Source organism: Rhagoletis pomonella, unplaced genomic scaffold (assembly GCF_013731165.1).
Source record: "Rhagoletis pomonella isolate Grant_MI unplaced genomic scaffold, Rhpom_1.0 Rhpom_scaffold_00004, whole genome shotgun sequence".
Taxonomy (NCBI): domain Eukaryota; kingdom Metazoa; phylum Arthropoda; class Insecta; order Diptera; family Tephritidae; genus Rhagoletis; species Rhagoletis pomonella.
In genome coordinates this window covers 19,125,533-19,128,604 of record NW_023458558.1, presented here as the reverse complement: position 1 = coordinate 19,128,604, position 3,072 = coordinate 19,125,533, and the positions used below count along the sequence as shown (strand labels likewise).

General features: G+C 39.4%; 1 protein-coding gene across 1 annotated transcript in view; it reads right to left on the bottom strand.

Moving 5' to 3' along the window:
- LOC118737166 (protein phosphatase Slingshot-like) overlaps nucleotides 1–2,279 on the bottom strand; it is a 6,853-nt gene extending 4,574 nt beyond the window's left edge. The window contains exons 1-7 of the mRNA XM_036467506.1: nucleotides 2,198–2,279; nucleotides 1,942–2,134; nucleotides 1,401–1,876; nucleotides 1,268–1,333; nucleotides 1,016–1,210; nucleotides 678–947; nucleotides 48–621 (exon numbers count right to left, since the gene is read on the bottom strand). Of these exons, the coding sequence (XP_036323399.1) occupies nucleotides 48–621; nucleotides 678–947; nucleotides 1,016–1,210; nucleotides 1,268–1,333; nucleotides 1,401–1,876; nucleotides 1,942–2,103 (1,743 nt within the window). The 5' untranslated portion in view covers nucleotides 2,104–2,134; nucleotides 2,198–2,279. The remainder of the gene's footprint in view (nucleotides 1–47; nucleotides 622–677; nucleotides 948–1,015; nucleotides 1,211–1,267; nucleotides 1,334–1,400; nucleotides 1,877–1,941; nucleotides 2,135–2,197) is intronic.
- Nucleotides 2,280–3,072: the final 793 nt, after the last annotated feature.

The window sequence follows — 3,072 nt, the reverse complement described above, 5'->3', positions numbered from 1 at the left end:
CGACGTTGCTTGGCTTCATTCGTGCCGCCACCGTCATTGCCAATTGGCGTTTTAGACCGTCCGACGCCTTTAGTACTTATAATGCTTCTGTCGGCTCTTTCCACTGCGCTATCCCCACAGGTCACATCTTCCTGTCCTCCGGTTGATTTTGATTTGGACTGGTTGAGCGCCTGTATGAGTGGCGTAGGCTCACTGCCTGGCAGCAGGCGCGCGTCCTTTGTGCTCTTCAAATTCGTTTCGCTTTTACTGCGCTGCAGTTTCTCCTTATTCTTCATTGCATCCAACATGCCACGGTAAGTCTCCAGCTGATTAAGGAAATTCTTATTAGGCTTTATGCAGTTTCGGCGTTCCTTAACGTGTTGAAGTGCATGTTTGAATTCCCAATTGTATGCCTTCATAGCATAGGCGATTACAACCGACGCTGATCGGCTGACACCCATTTTACAGTGAACGAGTACTTTGGATCCCTCCGATTTGGCACGTGTTATGTAACGAAATGTGTTGTCCCAGTGCTTTAACAGATTCGTCTTTTCATCATCATAAACTCGCACATTGAAATAATCAAAGACGCCAGGAAAAAAATTATCGATCTCTCGTGTTACATTAAGAATATGGCGTATTCTAAAATAAAATTATAGTAAGTTACATATATGCATTAGGAGACATGAACAATTTACCCATTCTTTTGCAGCTCTTCCAAATTACTGGCATTCCATTCCGAACCAAGATAAACGTGATCGAATATCTCTGTTGGGGCATCCATTTGACCTAGTATTGTTAACATTTCCTCATCGATAAACGATTTAAACTCGCCTAAATCCATATCCAGAAGTTCTTCAAGTCGACCACGTATGTATTTAGAAGTCACTTCATCTAAATCTACCGACATCATTATTTCCTTTAGCTTCATTTTGATTGTGCTTTCCGTTTCCTCCTTCGCAGTTGGTCTGTATTAAAATGAAAATTAACACTGAAATTATGTAAAGTTGCATAAGATTAATTTTCATTTATTTACTTGTTTCTTATGGCATCTGGCGATGGAGGGCGTCGGCTTTCTAGTGAATCCATTGCATTCCATTCATTTAGGCAAGATTGTTCTGACTCAATGTGACTATCATAGTAAGAAGTCCAATCGTGCGATGGACCACGTGGATAAAAATTATTCTCACGAGCCTTTTGCGATACTTTATGTAAAGTTTGTAATGCAGACCTAAAACCGGAAATTTGTATTATTGTGGTTGATTTGCCATCAGAAATTCGAACTTACCACATGGCTTGCACGGAAACGGGTTTAAAAATGTGTGTTTTGCCGTATACTGAAACGCTAAAGCCACTGTTGAGGTAAAGTAAATAGTCAATTAATGATAAGTGAAGTTCACAGTTGGGCTAATTTAATTTACCCATCGCCATCAAGATGTATTGTCGTATCGGCAAGTATTGGCAAAACCAGGCCAATTGTGGTGCGTTCATTGCAATCGATACCCAAAAGACAGGATTCTTCGACACCATCCTCACATGCCTTGCTATCGCCCGATGCGTTCATTTTATCGGAGTCGCTTTTGATGCTCTGGTGTTGAGATGCTTTCGCCGGCAAAGATACGCTCGACAAGCGCTTCTCATGAGCGTCTGTTGATTCCTCACCACCGCTACTTGATTCAGTTTGTGACTGTTGTTGTGGTGTCGTTCGCTGTATGCTATCTGTTGATGATTGACGCATTGTAACAGTGTTTGTTGATGTTATTGCATTGCTTGCTTTAGTCGAATTATGCCGCATTATTTTATTCTTTCGATCGGTGGTTGTGGGGCGGTAACAACAACGTGATACAATCACTAGATACCTTGTGCGATTCGGTCGTTGGGACTCCAATTTAACTGCCTGATGGTAAATGCATGTTCAATTTTTAACTTAAAATTTTAACGTTTTTTTTTTTTTTAAATTACCATCTTCAAGGTTTCCTCAGGATAAAGTAGATCAATCATTGATTGTAAATGTTGCTGTATATCAGAATTATTACTTTGTGTGCTATTCGTTGATTTTGCCGAATCTGTACTGGGCCGACGTTCGCTGGTTTTAGCTGGAATATCCTTGAAGGTAAGACCCATTGCAGTGGCTTTTCCTGCAAAAAAACATTCGCTGTGAAGAGAAAAAGTTTGAAATTAATAAAAAGGCCACAAAAAGACATAGGCCAAGTGTTACCTCTTCTCTGGCCGGTTGCCATCATCATCATCTGCCTCGCCCTCCTGTGGAAATTAATATTTTTTGTATTATTATTCATTTTATGTACATGGTTGTCCAGATTTTAACTCGTATTATGCAGGTATAAAATATGTAAAAGTTTTTAAAGAAAATGTATAAAAACTTCTTTGGCCTCAGATTAAAAAAAGTTAACCTACTAGTGGCCAGTGGACGATCTAGTTTTAATTCCGTTCCAGCAGTCGGGATCCTACATTCTCCGTAGCTAATATTGATCGCCAAAAATCTGCATGCAACAACATGCAACATGTGGTTAAAAGCTCCTCGCACTGTCACATTGCAAATGTTACTTTTTCATGCTTTATACTTCAAGGCCCCCTGCGGTTTATTTAGAGAATTTTGGCGACGAGAATTTAGCATAATACTACTTCACTGAAATGAGCTAGAGTCGCAGAGTCAACTCATTTGTTGAGTTACCTACCCAAACGATCACTACTGCGCCTAATATTATGTAGCAAACATTAGATTTTAAGTGCTATATTGATGGTTCGGTACGGTTCAAAATTAAAATCCACTTAAGCATTTTTAAATTTTTGATTAGCCCTGCTACTGTTTGATGTGAACTCTGTGAGTTGGCCAACGAAGTTAAGAACCTATCGAAAATGAGATTTTCGAGCCTAAGGCAAGATTATGATACAAAATCTAAACCATATATTTCCTACGAAATTTTTTGCGCGGAATCCAGCACTACTCCAGCATGCAAGGTTTAATAATCTTTTTAATTTGTTAACCCACTTCCCAAAAACGAGAAGGTTATCAATTCGTCGGAATATTTTTCTATAATTCTTTTTTCAAAGGTTTTACCTCAAAGGTGGTCC